The following is a 19751-nucleotide window of genomic DNA, read 5'->3' as shown; positions in this document are numbered from 1 at the left end:
GGTTATTCATTAAACCCTAAACCTTGTGTTGAATCGTGGTTTCACGTATGAAACCTTTTTTTCTTTTAATGTATCATTGCTATACAATCTTTTGGTTTCAGATGTACAACACAGTGGTTCAACAGTTAACCATATTATTAAATCCTCACCCGCTCTAGTGCAGTTACTATCTATCAGTGTAGAAAGATAATTACAGAATCATTGACTATATACTGTATCATTGACCATGGTGTCCCCGTGACCAACTTACACTGAATCCTCTTCTTGATGACAGCCCTTGTGCATCACCCACAATTGGTCTAATGAAGTATTTAAAACCAAAACCAAAAATGAGGACTCCAGGTATCATAAATGTGAGTGTATTTTCAGGAAAAACACCTGGTAATATTTGACATTCTGTGGAGACTCTTTCTAAATGTAGTACTTGGAAATAAATGTTGACTGTATAGACTGATGGATGAAAAAAAGTAAGTGAAAGTCACCAAGTAGAAACTCACAAATAAATGCTTCTGAAATTAGTTAAGTATGAAAGCCCAAAGCTATATACAAAAGAAGGAATGAATTTCTTCAGGTATATCATCCCCCAAATGGATTTGAAACTTTAGAAAATTAAAATACCACCAACCCCTACTTGAGGGTTCTGGCCCAGCAATCTGCTCCTTTTTCTTTTTGGTTTTGGTTTTATTAAGTAGTTTTAGAGTTGGGAGATGAACTTTCATAAAGGGTTATATCTCCCATCACTCCATTTTTTGATATGTTTAATGGCATGTCTCCTAATTCAGTCAGAAACAAAGAGCAATGTTTTAGCTTTCAACAGGAATTGGTAAGTAAATCAAATAGTTGAAGTGATAAGAGCAGAGAGAAGAGAGTCTTGTTGGCCCATTTTGGTAATTATGAAATTTCATAATAGAGCAACTCAATGCACTTTATTCATATGTAAATTGCCTCTAAAACCTCCCTGCAAAAGATAGGTGGGTAAGTGTTGTTTTCCCAGAGGCAGGACTGAGTCAAATAGATTTAAGCATCTATGCAAGTATGGAGGGTAGAATCTAATCTTTTATATTCAACAGTTCTTTAATACGCTGTCCGTTTTTCAGACCTATTATATAGGGCCCAGTGGGGGAGCAAAGAATGATCATGACACAGCTTTCCATCCTGAAGGAACTTAAAATTTAGGATACATGCCCCATACCCATTCCACTATTAAGCTATTATCTACTTAATAAACTTAGGTCAGCTGAACCTAGTAATATATATATTTTTTAATGAGTTTACAGCCCTCTCAATCTTGTTATACAAAAATGCAATTAGACCATTATGTGATTTGTTGATGTTTCATGTAACTACATAAATAGAAAATGAAGAGTTTTGTGATTTAAAATGAGTGGAAATGTAGTGTTTGTTGAACCTTTGCATCGTGCCTGAACATAAGATAAAATATAATGAAATTTTTAGAGATCTAAAAGTGGAGTTGCCAGTAAAATTATTTTCTTTTATTGCTTATTTCAGGTAGTAACAGACATGGATGGAATACCACTAACAAGAGCTATTCCAGTGTTATTCAGCCATCCAGTTTCTCCAAATCTGCACCATGGGGAGGCAGCAGAGATCAAGAGAAGTCATCTTTCAGTTCTTTTAATTCTGGAGCTTCGAGGAATGGGAACAGAGGGTTTGCATTGTCTCAGAAGGCATTTTCTTCACCTAGCTCTGATGGACAGAAAGATGAAAAGAAACTTCTGTAAGTAAAAGTCTTCAGAAAAATTTCTATTCATTTGATTATTTTTTTCAAAAGTACCTATAATATTTTCTTTTAAAAAGGAGTAATACATTATTTAAAAATTAGAATAAGCAAAAGAAGAAAAAGTACCCATGATCCTATCCCTCAGAGATAACTACTATTTTGCATAAATCATAGTAGACTTTATTTCACATAAAAAAATGTCATCTTTACATATCAGTACAGTGCCTTCTTAGAGCTAATTATGCTTTTTCCACTTTTCTACTGATAACACTATATTGTGAATATCCTTCTAAGGTAATCCTACTTAAGTTTGTTGTAAATTATGAGTTCTTTACAAAATATGATGTAATTGAAAGCAACTTGTGATATTGGAGATCTCATAGCATCTTGTATTTTTCTTCTAAAACTTTAAAAGTTATCCCTTTCAAACTGACTTCATTTGATTTCCTTCATTATTGTGGGAGTAGATTCCATATAATTTCTTGAGAACGTTCATGGTAGAATTTATGACTAGTGCCAAAACAGTGCATGATTCTGTAACTATTCCCTCAGCTCTCTGCTCCAATACAGAACATAAATATACTTATTAGTCTTTTATTTCCCATAACTAAGTCAGAACTAGTGGTAAACATTTTGAGCCATGTACCATATACATTTGATTTTTTTTTCTTAAGTAAAGAACAAACTAAACCCTCCATGTTTGATGTTGTAAAAATCCTAAATTTAATACAGTATTCTCTGTGGTAGCTATCACTCTGTTAATTGTAGCATTCTGGATGGGGGGGAAATGTCTAACTTAGACTCAAATATATCCACACTTTGCCAGCAAAGTAACTATGGACATAAGTCTCTCTCCCCTTTTGTAAAATTTGAGAATTAGACAAAATTATCTCTAGAATCCTACCCACTTTAAAAATTTTGTGTTTCTATATTATTTACATGGTAATGTCTTTCCCATGTAAATCATTGATGTTTATAGTAATGAACAAAGAAAGATTAAAGTTAGTATTCTGTATTTTATTATATTTTAGTTCTTTAGAATATATATGGTGTGATAGTTCTCAGTAAGTCTGCTGGCTAATGGTACCATGTACTAGAAAACCAAAATTTTGAAATTCTTTGATATATAATATTATAATCATGAAGTGAAGTTCATATTTCTTTAAGCTTCTGCTTTAAAAAAAACTTAAAAAATATGATAGAAAAATATCTAAAATTAATATTTGCTGCAACTTAAAATTTCAACCACTGAAAATTATAAATGATAAATTTTAATAAGCAGATGAAAAAAATCCTTTGCTTTTTTTTTTATTTTAGGGAAGAAATTGTAAAAGATATGGAGGTTTGGAAATTATCAGGGCAGTGGATGTTTTCTGTTTATTCACCAACAAAAAGGAAGCCTAATATGTCAGGTAACTAAGTAATTGTGTGTGTATAAAATATTTTACAACTATTAGGTTCTAAAACCAAGACCATGCCAAATAACCACAAATTAGCTACAGTTAGGAGAGTTTGAACATTGCTTAAAGTATCTGAGTATTGTAGCAGAACTTTATAATTCAGATATTGAAGTTGGAAGACCTAGTTCTTTTTTTAAATTAATTAATTGATTGATTGATTAATTTGTTGTCATTACTCTACAATTACATGAAGAATATTATGTTTACTAGGGTCCCCCGTTCACCAAATCCCCCCCACAAACCCCATTACAGTACTGTCCATCAGCGTAGTAAGATGCTGTAGAATCACTACTTGTCTTCTCTGTGTTGCACAGCCCTCCCCATGCTCCCCCCCGACATTATACATGCTAATCGTAATGCCCCCTTTCTTTTTCCCCACCCTTATTCCTCCCTTCCCTCCCTTTCTCCCTAGTCCCTTTCCCTTTGGTAACTGTTAGTCCATTCTTAGATTCTGTGATTCTGCTGCTGTTTTGTTCCTTCAGTCTTTCTTTGTTCCTATAGTCTTTGGGTTTGAGGTGAGTCTCTTGTAAGCAGCGTAGAGATGGGTCTTGCTTTTTTATCCATTCTATTTTTCTGTGTCTTTTGATTGGTGCATTCAGTCCATTTACATTTAGGGTGATTATTAAAAAATATGTACTTATTGCCATTGCAGTCTTTAGATTCGTGGTTGCCAAAGGTTCAAGGTTAGCTTCTTTAGTATTTTACTGTCTAACTTAACTTGCTTATTGAGCTCTTTTAAACACTGTCTGGTGATTCTTAATTTTTCTCCCTTCTTATTCCTCCTCCTCTGTTCTTTATGTTGGTTGTTTAATTCTGTGCTCTTTTGTGCTTCCTTTAACTGCTTTTGTGGGTAGTTGATTGTATTTTTTGCCTTTAGTTAGTATTTGGTTGATCTGCTTTCTTTGCTGTGATTTTATTTTCTCTGGTGACATCTGTTTAGTCTTAGGAGTGCTTCCATCTAGAGCAGTCCCTCTAAAATACCCTGTAGAGGTGGTTTGTGGGAGGCAAATTCCCTCAACTTTTGCTTGTCTGGGAATTGTTTGATCCCTCCTTCATATTTAAATGATAGTCGTGCTGTATACAGTATTCTTGGTTCAAGGCCCTTCTGTTTCATTGCATTAAGTATATCATGCCATTCTCTTCTCGCTTGTATTGTTTCTGTTGAGAAGTCTGATGATAGCCTGATGGGTTTTCCTTTGTAGGTGACCTTTTTCCTCTCTCTAGCTGCCTTTAAAACTCTTTCCTTGTCCTTGATCTTTGCCATTTTAATGATTATGTGTCTTGGTGTTGTCCTCCTTGGGTCCTTTCTGTTGGGAGTTCTGTACACTTCCATGGTCTGATCGATTATTTCCTCCCCCAGTTTGGGGAAGTTTTCAGCAATTATTTCTTCAAATACACTTTCTATCCCTTTCTCTCTCTTCTTCTGGTACCCCTATAATGCAGATATTGTTCCTTTTGGATTGGTCACACCGTTCTCTTAATATTGTTTCATTCCTGGAGATCCTTTTATCTCTCTCTGCGTCAGCTTCTATGCGTTCCTGTTCTCTGGTTTCTATTCCATCAATGACCTCTTGCATCTTATCCATTCTGTTTATAAATCCTTCCAGAGGTTGTTTCATTTCTGCAATCTCCTTCCGGACATCTTCCCTTAGTCCTTGCATATTTCTCTGCAGCTCCGTCATCATGGTTATGAGCTTTATTTTTAATTCTTTTTCAGTAAGACTAGTTAGGTCTATCTCCTTCTCAGGGTTTGCCTCTGTGATCTTGGTCTGTATCAATTTCTTCTGCCTTTTCATGGTGATAGATATATTTGTGGGAGGTGGTGTGTGTGTTGGTAAGAGAAAGTCCCTTCTTGCCAGTTTGTGGCCTTCCTCTCCTGGGAGAACAGCGACCTCTAGCGGCTTGTGCTGGGCAGCTGCGTGCAGATGGGGCTTCTGATCTTGCCCAGCTGCTATGGAGTTTAGCGATGCAGTTGCTGTGGGCGTGGCCTGCCTCAGGCTGTTTCTCCAATATGGCGGAGCTGCGTCGGAGGGGGAACAGGTGGGAGGCTGTTTATCATGGTGAGGGGCCTCCACGCTGCTCCCCTTCACGAGGCGCTGGGTTCTCGTGGGTGTGGATGTAGTCTGGCTGTTATCCTGTGTCTTCTGGTCTCTCTTTTAGGATTAGTTGTATTTGTTGTATTTTCAAAAATATATATGGTTTTGGGAGGAGATTTCTGCTGCTCTACTCATGCTGCCATCTTGGTTCTCTGACCTAGTTCTTTTAAGGTATGCAGTTCTCAGGAGAAAATAGTAAAATCATGTCACACCACAATTCCAATTCCAGGCCCTATTCTAAGTGCTAGGGATATAGTGATGAGCAAGACAGACAAGATCCTTCCCTTAGGAAGCTTATGTTCCTGAGAGGGGCACCGTAAGTAATAAAAATAAATATTTTCAGATACTTATTTTCCTATAAATTGTAAGTATTAAGCCTTTTTTAATCAGTTCAGAATTGAACCTAATGCCTAATGCCTCAAGGCAGTGATTCTCAAAATGTGGAATGTAGATCCCAAAGTAGGGTTGCCAGATAAAATATGGGATATCTAATTAAATTTAAATTTCAGATAAGCAAATAGTATTTTTAGTATACAAATATCCCATGTAATATTTGGGACATACTTATACTAAAAAATTATTTGTTTTATCTCTGAAATTTAAATTTAGCTGGGCATCTTCTATTATTGTTTGATAAATCCGGCAGCCTTATTCCTGAGATTGTTTTAGGGGCTGTACAAGTTCAAAAATATTTTCAAAATAATACTAATACATTAATGGCCATTTTCACTGTGTTGACTATTCGTATTGTTGGTACAAAAGCATTGTAAAGTAAATTCTTTTAGCATAAATCAAGGCAGAGACAACAAATTCTAGCAGGCTATAGTAGTCACTAAAACAATTTTTTAAATGCCATTTTCCCTTAAAATGCCCTTGATGAAGAGATAAAAATTAATTAATTTTTAAAAATCTTAACCCTCAAGTGCACAGCTTTCTATTATTCTATGTGACAAAATGAGAAGCACACCTAAGGTGCTTCTGCCACATGCTCAAGTCCTGTGCATGGCTATCTTGAGGAAAAGCACTGGTTTAGTTGTGAGTTAAACCAGCCACTTTTTTCACAGATAGCTTTTATTTGAAAGAATGACTGACAGCAATGGTTATTTAGACTTAGGCATTTGGTGACATTTTCTAAAAAAACAAATGAAGTGAGCCTGTCACTTCAAAGAAAACAACTGACAGTGTTTATTACCAGTGACAAAATTCAAGCTTTGAAGTGAGAATATTATGGAAAACTTAACCACCACTGTGAGCTTCATGACTCCTTAGTACTTACAGTCTCTTGTGATGAGATGGATTAACATTAAGAAATACAAATTTTTTAATATTGTTGTAAAATGGCATATGCCAACATTTAAAAGTCCTAGATAACTCAGTGAACCAGTATTTTCCAAGTGAGCAGTGACGTCATCCTTTTCCAACCATGTATCTCTGTGAAAACATATTTTCTTCATACACTTCAACCAGGCAATACATTGCAGTGGATTGAATGCAGAAGCTATTATAATAATCCAGCAGTCTTCTGTTAAGCCAAACACTGAAAAGATTTACAAACTAAACAGTATTGCTCATCTCACTGCATTTTTATTTTTTGTTTTGAAAATAGTTTTCTCATTTAGTTGCTTACTTTTAAGTAAATAAATCATTCCTACATTTCCCAGTGTTATTTAAAATATAGGAAATATTGATATATGTAACCTCTGTAAGCAAAAGCTCTTTGGGATTATTAATGATTTTTAAGAATGTAAGTGAGTCCCAAGACCAGAAAGTTAGAGAACTGCTCCCCGTAAACATCCATTATAATGAGTGAATTTTTCCTGTGCAGCTAGAATGATACTACTTTTATAGCACCCTCGAGATAATTGAGACAATAGTCACTCAAATAATTTTCTGTGTTCTGTGGTTCAAATGAGAAACAACTGGAAGGAGGGACAATGTCCCTTTAGATAGGTGGTGATCCATTCTAAGGAGGCAGTGTTGGAGCTGAATCCTAAATGAAGAGAAGGTGTCACTTATGGGAAGATTTGGGGGAAACATTCCTGGCAATAGGAATAGCTAGTCCAGGTGCCCTGGCTGGGAAGAAGATTGACATGTTTGAGGACTAGTGAGGTCTGAATCACTGAAAGAGCATAAACAAGTGAAAGGCTAATATGACATGAGGCCAGAGAAGCAGCCAGGGGCCAGATTGTGTCGGTTCTGCACTGGACATCCAGGTAGATCTTTATCCAGGAGAGGAATATGATCTGATAAGAAATAGCTCACTCGGAGATTCTCAAGATGGCGGCATGAGTAGGGTTGCCGAAATCTCCTCCCAAAACCATATAATTTTGAAAATACAGCAAATACAACTATACCTAAAAGAGTGACCAGAAGATACAGTACAACAGCCAGGCTACATCAACATCTGAGAGAAGTCAACATCTCACGAAAAGGGTAAGATGCAAAGCCATGACCCGGCGGGACCCAAGCACTCCCCCAACCCCAGCTCACCAATGGGAGGAAAAGAATCAGAGTGGGGAGGGAGTGGAAGCATAGAACTGCTAGATAACCAGCCCTGGTAATCTGTACTGGAAGCACAGACACACATTGCACAGTGTACTGGATATTACAGGAACGGAAAAGCAAAATCCAAGACTTCAGACTGTGAACAGGTTCCCACAGCTGGCTGCCCTGGGACAAAAGAAAAGTGGATGCTTTAAGAGTCTTAAAGGGACAAGGGTTCAACAGGTGGACAAAATCATCCTGGCACATTCAGCATGCAGGCTGGCAAGTTTAAGGAACTTCAGGCACCCTAACCACCTGGTTGGCAACACAGCACCGAAGCCCTCACGTTGATAAGCAGCCTGCTGTTCATTTCCCCCACTGGCACTGCAAGCGAACTGGCTGACCCACCATTGCTGTAGAGCAATGGGGGAGCAGTGCTGCCCACAGCAACCACACAGAGGCTTCTCCCAGCACATGGCAAATTGGGCCAGACCCAGAGGCTGCCCCCTGCCCACAGTCGACCAACACAGCGGATACCAGTGCAGAGTCTGGAAGGCACAAAGGGGCTCTATTCTCATGGGGAATATGCGCTGCTTGCCTACAACCCCCGCCAGTGCCCTATGCCATCCCGAGGGCCACCCCACCCACAGCGGCACAGGGAATTAACACAGAGGCTGCCCCCGCACGCCACCAACCAGCACAGGCAGAGGAAGCTGGCGTGGAGTCTGGAAAACACATAGGGTGCCGTTCTCCTGGCGAACACACACTGATCGCCTGCAACCACCACCAGTGCCCTAGGCCATCCAGAGGGCTGCCCTGCCCACAGCAGCTCAGGGGATTAACCCAGAGTCTGCCCCTATACCCGCCTAACTGGCACAGGCAGAGGAAACCAAAGCAGAGTCCATGAAGCACATAGGGGCTCTTTTCTCGGGGTAAACACACACTGGATGCCTGCAACCACTGCCAGTGCCCTAGGCCATCCGGAGGGCTGCCTGCCCACAGGAGCTCAGGGGATCAACCCAGAGGCTGCCTCCTGTGTGTGTTTGCAAACAGTCCTGAAAGCATGAAGGGCTGCCGTTCTCACAGGAGAACACACGCTGCTCACCTGCGAACCACACCAGTGCCCTAAGCCATCCCGAGGTCCACCCTGCCCACAGCAGCTCAGGAGATTAACCCAGAGGCTGTTCCCTGTGTGCTGTTGACCAGCACAGGCAACGGAGACAGGCAAGGCGACCAGCAAGCAGGAAGGGACTTTGTTCTCCCAGCTGACACACACGCCACTTGCAGGTGTTCACTTCCGTCCCCATGAAAAGGCAGAAGAACCTTGTTCAGTCCAAAATCTCTCAAACACCAGAGAGAGGGTGTGGTGAGACTGAAATCACCAATCTGCCTGAAAAAGAATTTAAAATAAAAGTCATAAGCATGCTGATGGAGCTACAGAGAAATATGCAAGAGCTAAGGGATGAAGTCCGGAGGGAGATAACAGAAATGAAACAGACAATGGAAGAATTAAAGAGCAGACTGGATGAGGTGCAAGAGACTGATAATGAAATAAAAATTAGAGAACAAGAATACAGAGAAGCTGAGGCAGAGAGAGACAAAAGGATCTCTAGGAATGAAAAAATATTAAGAGAACTGTGTGACCAATCCAAACGGAACAATATTCATATTATAGGGGTACCAGAAGAAGAGAGAGAAAAAGGAATAGAAAGTGTCTTTGAAGAAATAATTGCTTAAAACTTCCCCAACCTGGGGAGGGAAATAGTCTCTCAGACCATGGAAGTCCACAGATCTCCCAACACAAGGGACCAAAGGAGGACAAAACCAAGACATATAATTAAAATGTCAGTCATCAAGGATAAGGACAGAATATTAAAAGCAGGCAAAGAGAGAGAAAAAATCACCTACAAAGGAAAACCCATTAGGCCATCATCAGACTTCTCAGCAGAAACCTTACAGGCCAGAAGATAATGGCATGATATATTCAATGCAGTGAAACAGAAGGGCCTCAAACCAAGAATACTGTATCCAGCAAGATTATCATTTAAATTTCAAGGAGGGATTAAACAATTTCCAAATAAGCAAAAGTTGAGGGGATTGACCTCCCACAAGCCTCTCTACAGTGTATTATAAAAGGGCTGCTCTAGATGGAAGTGCTCCTTAGGCTAAATACATGTCACCAGAGAAAATAAAACCACAACAAAGAAAGTAGACCAACCAAATACTAACTAAATGCAAAATAAAAACAGCTATCCACAAAATCATTCAAGGGAAACACAAAAGAGTACAGAATAAAACACCTAACATATAAAGGGTGGAGGAGGAAGATAAAGAAGGGAGAGAAAGAATCATCAGACTGTGTTTACAATAGCGTAAAAAGTGAGTTAAATTAGAGAGTTAGATAGTAAAGAAGCTACCATTGAACTTTTGGTAACCATGAATCCAAAGCCTGCAATGGCAATAAGTACAAATCTATCGATAATCACCCTAAATGTAAATGGACTGAATGCACCAATCAAAAGACACAGAGTAATAGAATGGATAAAAAAGCAAGACCCATCTATATGCTGCCTACAAGAGACTCACCTCAAACCCAAAGACATACACAGACTAAAAGTGAAGGGATGGAAAAAGATATTTCATGCAAACAATAGGGAGAAAAAAGCAGGTGTTGCAGTACTTGTATCAGACAAAATAGACTTCAAAACCAAGTAACAAAAGATAAAGAAGGACATTACATAATGATAAAGGTGTTAGTCCAACAAGAGGATATACACCATTAAAATTTCTACACACCCAACCCAGGAGCACCTACATATGTGAACCAAATACTAACAGAATTAAAGGAGGAAATAGAATGCAATGCCTTCATTTTAAGAGACTTCAACACACCACTCGCTCCAAAGGACAGATCAACCACACAGAAAATAAGTAAGGACCAGAGGCACTGAAGAACACACTAGAACAGATGGACCTAACAGCCGTCTACAGAACTCTATACGCAAAAGCAGCAGGATACACACTCTTCTCAAGTGCACATGTAACATTTTCTAGAATAGAGCACATACAAGGCCACAAAAAGAGCCTCACTAAATTAAAAAAGATTGAAATTCTACCAAGCAACTTCTCAGATCACAAAGGTATAAAACTAGAAATAAATGTACAAAGAAAACAAAAAGGCTCACAAACACATGGAGGCTTAACAACATGCTCCTAAATAATCAGTGGATGAATGAGACCAAATTAAAACAGAGATTGAGCAATATATGGAGACAAATGAAAACAACAGCACAACAACCCAACTTCTGTGGGACACAGAGAAGGCAGCTCTAAGAGGAAAGTATATAGCAATCCAGGCCTATGTAAAGAAGGAATAACAATCCCAAATGAATAGTGAAAATTCATGATTATTGAAAGTGGAAAAAGAAAAACAAATGAGGCCCAAAGTCCACAGAAGAAGGGACATCATAAAGATCAGAGAAGAAACAAATAAAATTGGAAAGAATAAAACAATAGAAAATATTAATGAAACCAAGAGCTGGTTCCTTGAGAAAATAAACAAAATAGATGAACCCCTAGCCAGACTACTAAGAGAAAAGAGAATCTACACACATAAACAGAATCAGAAATGAAAACAGAAAAATCAATATGGACACCACAGAAATACAAAGAATTATGAGAAAATACTATGAAAATCTATATGCTAACAAACTAGATAACCTAAAAGAAATAGACAACTTTCCAGAAAATACAACCTTCCAGGACAGGCCCAGGAAGTAACAGAAAATCAAAACAGACCAGCAACGAAATTGAATTGGTAATCAAAAAACTACCCAGGAACAAAATTCCCCGGCCAGATGGATTCACTGCTGAATTTTATCAGACATTTAGAGAAGACATAATACCCATCCTCCTTAAAGTTTTCCAAAAAATAGAAGAAGAGGGAATACTCCCAAACTCATTTTATGAAGTCAGCATCACTCTAATACCAAAACCAGGCAATGACACCACACACACACACACAAAAAACAACAGACCAATATCCCTGATGAACATAGATGCAAAAATACACAACAAAATATTAGCAAACCAAATGCAAAAATACATCAAGAGGATCAAGTGGGATTCATCTCAGGGATGCAAGGATTGTACAGCATTCGAAAATCCATCAACATCATCCACCACATCAACAAAAAGAAGGACAAAAACCACATGATCATCTCCATAGATGCTGAAAAAGCATTCAACAAAATTCAACATCCATTCATGATAAAAAAAACTCTCAACAAAATGGATATAGAGGGCAAGTACCTCAGCATAATAAAAGCCATATATGACAAACCCACAACCAACATCATACTTAACAGTGAAAAGCTGAAAGCTTTTCTCCTAAGATTGGGAACAAGAAAAGGATGCCCACTCTCCCCACTCTTATTCAACATAGTACTGGAGGTCCTAGCCACGGCAATCAGAAAATCTAAACAGACCAATCACCAGCCATGAAATTGAATCAGTAATCAAAAAACTACCCAAGAACAAAATCCCTGGGCCAGATGGATTCACCACCGAATTTTATCAGACATTTAGAAAAGATATAATACCCATTCTCCTTAAAGTTTTAAAAGGCACCAATTGGCAAGGAAGAAGTTAAACTGTCACTGTTTACAGATGACATGATATTGTGTATAACAAACCCTAAAGAATCCACTCCAAAACTACTAGAACTAGTATCTGAATTAAGCAAAGTCGCAGGATACAAAATTAATACACAGAAATCTGTTGCATTCCTATACAGTAATAGAAAAAGAAATCAGGAAAACAATTCCATTCACAATTGCATCAAAAGATAAAATACCTAGGAATAAACCTAACCAAGGAAGTGAAAGACCTAAACCCTGAAAACTACAAAACACTCTTAAGAGAAATAAAAGAGGACACTAATAAGTGGAAATTCATCCCATGCTCTTGGGTAGGAAGAATTAATATTGTACAAATGGCCATCCTGTCTAAAGTAATCTACACATTTGGTGCAGTCCCTATCAAAATAACAAAAGCATTCTTCAATGAACTGGAACAAATAGTTCTAAAATTCATATGGAACCACAGAAGACCCCAAATAGCCAAAGCAATCCTGCGAAGGAAGAATAAAGCAGGGGGCATCTCGCTTCCCAACTTCAAGCTCTACTACAAAGCCACAGTAATCAAGACAATTTGGTACTGGCACAAGAACAGACCCATAGACCAGTGGAACAGAATAGAGAGTCCAGATATTAACCCAAACAGACATGGTCAATTAATATACGATAAAGGAACCATGGATATACAGTGGGGAAATGACAGCCTTTTCAACAGCTGGTGCTGGCAAAACTGGACAGCTGCATGTAAGAGAATGAAACTGGATTACTGTCTAACCCCATACACAAAAGTAAACTCAAAATGAATCAAAGATCTGAATGTAAGACATGAAACTACAAAACTCTTAGGAAAAAACGTAGGCAAAAATCTCTTGGACATAAACATGAGCAACTTCTTCATGAACATATCTCCCCGAGCAAGGGAAACAAAAACAAAAATGAACAAGTGGGACTATATCAAACTAAAAAGCTTCTGTACAGTAAAGGACTCCATCAGTAAAACAAAAAGACATCCTACAGTATGGGAGAATATATTCATAAATGACATATCTGATAAGGGGTTGACATCCAAAATGTATAAAGAGCTCACATACCTCAAAAAACAAAAAGCAAATAACCCAATTAAAAAAATGGGCAGAGGATCTGAACAGACACTTCTCCAAAGAAGAAATTCAGATGGGCAACAGACACATGAAAAGATGCTCCACATTGCTAATCATCAGAGAAATGCAAATTGAAACCACAGTGAGATATCACCTCACACCAGTTAGGATAGCCGCCATCCAAAAGACAAACAACAACAAATGTTGGCGAGGTTGTGGAGAAAGGGGAACCCTCCTACACTGCTGGTGGGAATGTAAATCAGTTCAACCATTGTGGAAAGCAGTATGGAGGTTCCTCAAAATACTAAAAATAGAAATACCATTTGACCCAGGAATTCCACTCCTAGGAATTTATCCTAAGAATGTAGGAGCCCAGTTTGAAAAAGACATAAGTGCCCCTATGATTATCGCAGCACTATTTACAATAGCCAAGAAATGGAAGCAACCTAAGTGTCCATCAGTAGATGAATGGATAAAGAAGATGTGGTACTTATACACATCGGAATATTATTCAGCTATAAGAAGAAAACAAATCCTACCATTTGCAACAACATGGATGGAGCTAGAGTGTATTATGCTCAGTGAAATAAGCCAGGTGGAGAAAGACAAGTACCAAATGATTTCACTCATCTGTGGAGTATAAGAACAAAGAAAAAACTGAAGGAACAAAACAGCAGCGGACTCACAGAACCCAAGAATGGACTAACAGTTGCCAAAAGGAAAGGGACTGGGGAGTATGGGTAGGAAGGGATGGATAAGGGGGGAAAAGAGGCATTATGATTAGCACACATAATGTGGGGGTGGAGTGTTTGGGGAAGGCAGTATAACACAGAGAAGACAAGTAGTGACTCTATAGCATCTTACTACACTGATGTGCAGTGTCTGTAATGGGGTATGTGGTGGGGACTTGATAATGGGGGGAAGTCAAGTAACCATAATGTTGCTCATGTAATTGTGCATTAATGATGCCAAAATGAAAATTTTTAAATAAAAAAAGAAATAGCTCACTCACTGTTGTGTGAGAAGAAATGGTCTGTTAAGGGTGGGAGGAGGGTGGAGGGCAGAGTGGAGGCAAGGAGATGAGTTATAAGACAATTACTAATGACTGGGCTAGAGTTCCTAGAAGTGAAGACAAAATTGGTCAAAGTTGGGTTCTCTTTTGGAGCTAAAACTGGCATGATGATGATTAATGTGGAGAAAGAGAAATACAAGGTGGTTCCTAGGTTTTTTTGGCTTGGGCAGCTAATAAAGATGGCAAAAACAGGTTGTTAGAGGGAATACAGGGTTCTGATTTGAACATTTAGCCTTTTATTTATTCTGACGTAGGGGACCTTGGAGTTAACAATATCAGGGTTATTACAAGTAATTCTCCATAGCAAATATCCTGAACATTTTTTTCTTTCTTAAAGTTTTCCTAATTGTAAAAGTTACAGGTGTTACCATAGAAAACTTGAAAAATACAGAAGTGTGTAAATAAAATAAAGATCACTTGATCTTACAGAGGTAATTATAGCATTTTAGTGTGTGTATGTGTGTGTGTGTGTGTGTGTGCGTGTGTGTGTGTGTATATATGTAGTTGGGATCACAATCAGATTTTGTATTCTACTTTGTTGTTTTCAGGATGAACATCTTTATACATACCATCCTTTGTTTACATGTTTAATTATTTCCTGAGATTAAGTCGTAGAAATATATTAAGGTCAGGTGTGAGCATTTTTAAGGTACTTAATGCTTACTGACAATTTTACTCCCAGAAATACTGTGCCCTTTTAATCCCCTAATGGCATTTTAGAAGAATGTCCATTTCATCACACCTTGAATAATAATAAATATCATCCATTTTTTATTTTTACCAGTCTGATAAATAAAGTATTTCATCTGTATTTTAAATTGTATTTTTAATTGAACTTCTTTATTTTATTTCTCTACTGGCTTTTTTAATTGTTTTGTGAATTGCCCATTCATTCTCTTTGCCCATATTAACTACTTTTCTTACTGAGTTGTAAGAGCTAGTTATACATTGATACTAGCCCTTCTCCTGTCATATAAGTTTTGCAGTTAGGGTTTTCCAGTTTACCATTTGCCTTTTAATTTTGCTTATTGTACTTTCTGGCATATATAATATTTATTTTAGAAGTTTAAATATATATGTAGTCAACTCTTTCTTTGCTATTTCTTCCACTCCATTTATCTTTAGAAAGATTTTCCTCCTTCAGATATCAAATATGTATATTTTATTCTAATTTTATGCTTTATTGAACATTAGAGAATAGGCTTTGAATTTTTTCCTTATGATTTTGAAAATTTTCTAATGATCAGCATTGGTATATTTCCTTGTCTGTCACCGGTAGCTTTGCTATACTATCAAAAATATTGGTATTTATTTTAAAGATTCCAATTGATTCCTCACTTCAGGTTTTACAGACATTTCACCAGAAGAATTGAGGCTTGAATACCATAACTTCTTAACCAGCAATAACTTACAGAGTTATGTAAGTTTGTTTCTGATTCCTCTATCTCACTAACAGGTTAGCTGTTAATTCCATCTTCTCTGTTTGTGGTGGCTTACTTGTGTGTTGGCAGAGTGGATGAGGTCTATAATTTTTTTCAGGATAAGGCTATTATTATTTTCTAAATTACTTTCTTTGAAATTGGTTGGTTATCTGAAATGATGATAATATAGTTTGACTGTAGTATCTAGGAGTGCCATTATTTTTATTACACATTATCCAGAAATCAAACCCTTTCATCATTTGACAGACATTTATGGGACATCTTTTAGGTGTGGATACCCTGATCGGTGGTAGAAAAACAGTTAAATGAGATGTGGGCTATTATACAGATTAACATGCTCACAATTAAGTATCAAAAAATAAAACACCTGGGCTTGAGTAAGTTGGGTGCCTAAAGGAAATGACATAAACTGTATTTTTTAGTTGTCTGCAGTCATGATCATGCATTTCAACTAGTACACATGTCACATGTTCGCCTCCCATCCAAGTATAACTCTGTGTGGCCACATACTTGTGATTCTTAACCAGGTGATACAAGGAGTTAGAGAACACAGAGAGGGGACTACAGCTGAAAATAGAGGCAAGCCAATGCAAATTTTCCAAGTTACACCATACAAATGTTTTACAAACTTTTTTTGATTTTGGCAAATAAAGACATGAAGTTGTTGTGGAGAGACGGTACACTCAATATCTTCCCATTATTTTCCTGTCTTCTCTCTCCAGCAAAATTCCATCCAACAATTAACAAATCAGTGGAGGAACAGAGTAAATGAACTGAAAAATCCGAATACATCAACTAAAATAGTTTCGGTGAGTATTAGGGAGTTTTCAGGGAAGTATCTATTGCTTTTTTTGCAGAGAATTTCACTTTGGATTTGGAAAGCAAAGCTGAAAATCTCTGTCGAGAATTATGATAACACACATTCTCAAGAACCATGTCATCATTTGGAGTCAACATCCTGGAATTGCTTTCTCTCTGTTCCTCAGTCAAAAAAGCACAGATAATTATGCTTTACTAAATAATTTTATTTAAGATAAAGTTTTTGACTTTGGTAATACTAGTTTTGAAAATTGGAAAATATTACATAAATTCAAGCATTCCAAATTATCAGTATTTAAAAATAAATTGCTTTGAAAAATGATATGAATGTACATTTAGCCTAACTTTTGTAACTGAAGGACACTTACCCACCATATGTTCCTTGTCTTATACAGAAATGCCTTTAGGAGGTAATGTACCTTCTTATCTGCTCCTGACTGTATCATATTAATTATCTCTGTCAATTAACTTATGATTTTTCTATCCCCATAAAATGTTCTTACGAACCTTATTTTAAAATAAGGTTTTAATATTTCCATTTAGGATTCCATACTGCCAGTTTCCCAGGAGGTTTATGTTTCTACTTTCTAAGAAAGGATATAAGAGTAGTATCTCTCATTAATGAATGACTGTATAACAATCCCCAATCTCACCCCTTTAGAAAGCACTCTTAAATATGTGCTTTCTAAATAACTAGACTATTGTACAAGCTAATTTTCCACATTGCAGTTGTTGCAATGCCATTTGAATTCAAAAGGACTTCTTGGAAGTATTCTTTCCTGAGGTGAGAGGTGGCCCACCATCACCATTGCTGAAAGCTTATACAGAAAGGATAACTATAATATAAAAGGGATAATAAATATACATGAGTCCAGAGACTTGTATGTATGTATATGTGTATGTATATTTATATATTAGATGTGTCTTACTGTATGTAAACTGTACCTCAATAAAGGTGTTTTTTTGTTGTTGTTCTTAAATAGTGTTGCTCTCTTTTAACCCAAGAGAAATCTGCTTGGATGTATTAGGAAAGGCTTTTGAAGGTGAAGAGTAACTGCAAACTTTCTTGAAAGGGAGATTAAGATTTCAGAAAGCAAAGGTGAAAGACATTTCTAAATCAGGAAACAGCAAGAGCATGAAGTATTTTCAGGAACTAGGAAATATTTGGTAGATTTTATTGGTGAGCTTTTAATAATGTAGTTGTGAGTCAACTTCAGTTCAAGCATTGGAGTAATAGACTGGGTAGCCTCTGAAAGCCCCTTATCTAAATCTAGGTTTCTTGATATATGCAGATCAACCTGTAGAGAGTGAAATGTATTATTTTAAACTCTTTTCTAATTTAGTATGTTTTCATTGAAGAAATTTAGAAAATATTTAAAAAGCGTAAATTAAATTCCCATAATTTTAACTCACTGAGGTTGGTCCATTTTTTTCTATGCACATTCATATTGTGGTCATTTTTCTGTGTTAAATGTTTAACTTCACATTTTTAAGTGCACAGTTTAAAAAATTGAATTTGACTGCAAAGTGTATATAAAAGGTATTTGAGAATTCATCAAGAACTTTATCATGTGCCTACATTTTTGTATAGCTCTCTCATGCAAAGGATGGAGTAAATCAGACGGCACCAACATTTGGATTTGGCAGCAGGCAAGCAGTAACATTTGGGTCACCAGGTAAGTGATAAAATAAGGCAGGACTTTACTGATGTAGAAGAATAGGATTTCATACATATCAAATCATAAGCCTGGAAGTATGTAAAGTGCCATCTTAAATTATCCTTACAGATTCTACAATCTCTAATGGAGTTTCAAAGAATTTGACTCATCAAGCACTTATGAAATGGGAGTAAAAATGGGCATGTTCTTTGAAAGACCCTATAGTTCAGGCTTTAGAAATATATTTTAGAAATCATTTTCAAGAGTTTCCTAGGAATACACAGCTATAGTAGCAGCACCTTTGAGGACTTTGTGGTCACTATAACAGCATAGCTGTCCTCAAGTGACAGCTCCAGTGAAATGTGGAAACAGGTTGAAAGTGAAAATCCACTCCCTAATCCCTGAGGTTTCTCAGAGCTGCCTTCTTGAGTGAAGGTAAATCAGTGATGCAAATGAGAAATAGCAGGAAGACAAGACAACTGGGTTTAGTGGGTTTGTTCTAGCTTTCGTTTTCACTTTTCCTCTTTGTCCAATGAGCTTCTCAACATCCAAACAGGACAGAAAAAAGACAGGGGCAGGGAGTAATATGGCTATATTTTCTGACTATAATAGATTATTTTTTTCTTTCTTTGTTTTGTAGGTTTTCCAGTGAGTAACAGCAGCAGTGATAAAGCTCAGAAGTTTAGTTTTAAACCAAGCTCTGGATTTACCACTGCCCCTTCTGTATTCGGGAATATTCCAGCCTTCGGAGCTGCACCCTCTGCCAGTTCTGCTGTCACTGCATCTACCCCAACTTTTGGATTTGGGAAACCTGAAATCACATCTGCTGCTTCATTTTCTTTTAAAAGCCCTGCAGCTTCTGGTTTTGGATCACCTGGACTTTCAGGATTTCCAACTTCCATGGCATCAGGCCCTGTGGGAGCTCCGGCTGCCCCAGCCTTTGGAAGCAGTAGTTCTGCGACTGGTTTTGGTAGTCCAGGCTCACATTCTCACACTGCTTTTTCCAAGTCACCCAATGACACCTGTGGAAATAGCATATCCACTTCTCTCCCAGTCTCAAATGGAAGCACCACAACAGATAATGTATTATTCACACCCAAGGATCAACTAACACCAAAAGAACTGAGCCAGTTTCAGTCAAAGAAATTTACTTTGGGAAAAATTCCACTAAAGCCACCACCTATGGAACTTCTGAGTATTTAAAAGGGTAATTTTAAATACAGAGAACAGTTTTTAAAATTG

At 37.4% G+C, this 19751-nt stretch overlaps 1 protein-coding gene across 3 annotated transcripts in view; it reads left to right on the top strand.

The window, feature by feature from the left end:
- NUP42 (nucleoporin 42) overlaps positions 1–19751 on the top strand; it is a 20756-nt gene extending 1005 nt beyond the window's left edge. For all 3 annotated transcript variants that reach the window (XM_017639968.3, XM_037022133.2, XM_073238706.1), the window contains exons 2-7: positions 1510–1738; positions 3059–3153; positions 15934–16010; positions 16755–16841; positions 18443–18527; positions 19150–19751. In XM_017639968.3, coding sequence (XP_017495457.2) covers positions 1510–1738; positions 3059–3153; positions 15934–16010; positions 16755–16841; positions 18443–18527; positions 19150–19712 — 1136 coding nt within the window. In that variant the 3' untranslated portion in view covers positions 19713–19751. The remainder of the gene's footprint in view (positions 1–1509; positions 1739–3058; positions 3154–15933; positions 16011–16754; positions 16842–18442; positions 18528–19149) is intronic.

The sequence above is a fragment of the Manis javanica genome, chromosome 6 (assembly GCF_040802235.1).
Source record: "Manis javanica isolate MJ-LG chromosome 6, MJ_LKY, whole genome shotgun sequence".
Lineage (NCBI taxonomy): Eukaryota > Metazoa > Chordata > Mammalia > Pholidota > Manidae > Manis > Manis javanica.
The sequence above is the reverse complement of the archived record's forward strand: the minus strand, read 5'-3'. Positions and strand labels throughout refer to the sequence as shown.